At 45.6% G+C, this 1,126-nt stretch overlaps 1 protein-coding gene across 1 annotated transcript in view; it reads left to right on the top strand.

The window, feature by feature from the left end:
* Positions 1-502: 502 nt before the first annotated feature.
* LOC106014112 overlaps positions 503-1,126 on the top strand; it is a gene marked incomplete at its 5' end in the record, with an annotated part of 5,930 nt that continues 5,306 nt past the window's right edge. The window contains 1 exon segment of the mRNA XM_013091166.2: positions 503-655. Within this exon segment, the coding sequence (XP_012946620.1) occupies positions 503-655 (153 nt within the window).

Below are 1,126 nucleotides of genomic sequence, written 5' to 3'. Positions count from 1 at the left end.
AGTAGTAGTAGTAGTAGTAGTAGTAGTAGTAGTAGTAGTAGTAGTAGTAGTAGGAGGAGGAGGAGGAGGAGGAGTCTTGATAGTAGTAGTAGTTTTGGTAGTAGCTGCAGTCGTAATAGTAGTCGTAGTTGTTGTCGTAGTTATTGTAGTAGGCATAGAAACTGTTACTTTGTTGTTGTAATAGTTTTAGTGGTACTAGTAGGCAAGTAGTGGCCTAGTGGTTAGGCTACCGGACTCGAAATCGTGAGATTCCGGCCCGCGTTCAGGGTTTCGAGCCTCAGCTCGGCCCGACGCTGTGTCCTTGGGAAAGGCACTTTGCACGAATTTCCCACTTGGCTCGGTCCTTTCGGAGATGGACGTTAAACTGGGAGGTCCTGCCTCTTAAAAAACCTAATAGTGTTGATAGGGGCGTTAAACCTATACCATTTCACCATTTTTAGTAGGCAAGTAATAGAACTGCAATATGGTTTTAAATTCCTTTTTTTGTTGCTGTTTCTGTCAGATGTGCGAGAGTACAGAGAGAGTGGACAAGGTGCCGGCCCCTGGGCTGACGGACGACGTCCTGATGGAGAACTATGTGAAGAGAGATGTGCCTGTGATAGTGACCGGCGCCTCGCCTCTCAAGGGGGACATAACCCTGCATCGACTCGCCCAGGTACACAGCTGATTATTTTTGTTTCCTTTCTTTTTTTATTTATTGTAGTAGTAGTAGTAGTAGTAGTAGTAGTAGTAGTAGTAGTAGTAGTAGTAGTTCATGCAGTAGGTATCAGTATAGGAGCGCCGGTTTATTGCCTCTTTCAACTTCGTTGGCTTTTTACTTCAGAGGCAGAAGCTCTAGTTATGACGCCTCTCTCAGGCAAGACTAAGATGAGAGGGTAGATACTAGAAAGCCTTGAAAACTTCCCAGACATACTAAGTTCAAGAATACTCCATTAGGGATTCGAACCAAAGCCATCCGCACTATGAGGCATGAGTTTGTTCCTCGTGTGAATAGAACTTATATCGAGTATCTCAGTCTTTCTTCTGATCGAGACGTTGTGCCCCTCTTAGCCCGAGTTGGCCCTGACAGGCAGGGTTGAAGCCATCCGCCTCTTAAATGATCTTAGTGGGTGGTTGGCGGGTGCTT

Source organism: Aplysia californica, unplaced genomic scaffold, assembly GCF_000002075.1.
Source record: "Aplysia californica isolate F4 #8 unplaced genomic scaffold, AplCal3.0 scaffold00029, whole genome shotgun sequence".
In the NCBI taxonomy this organism is placed as follows: Eukaryota; Metazoa; Mollusca; class Gastropoda; order Aplysiida; family Aplysiidae; genus Aplysia; species Aplysia californica.
This window is presented reverse-complemented; position numbering and strand designations above follow the sequence as displayed.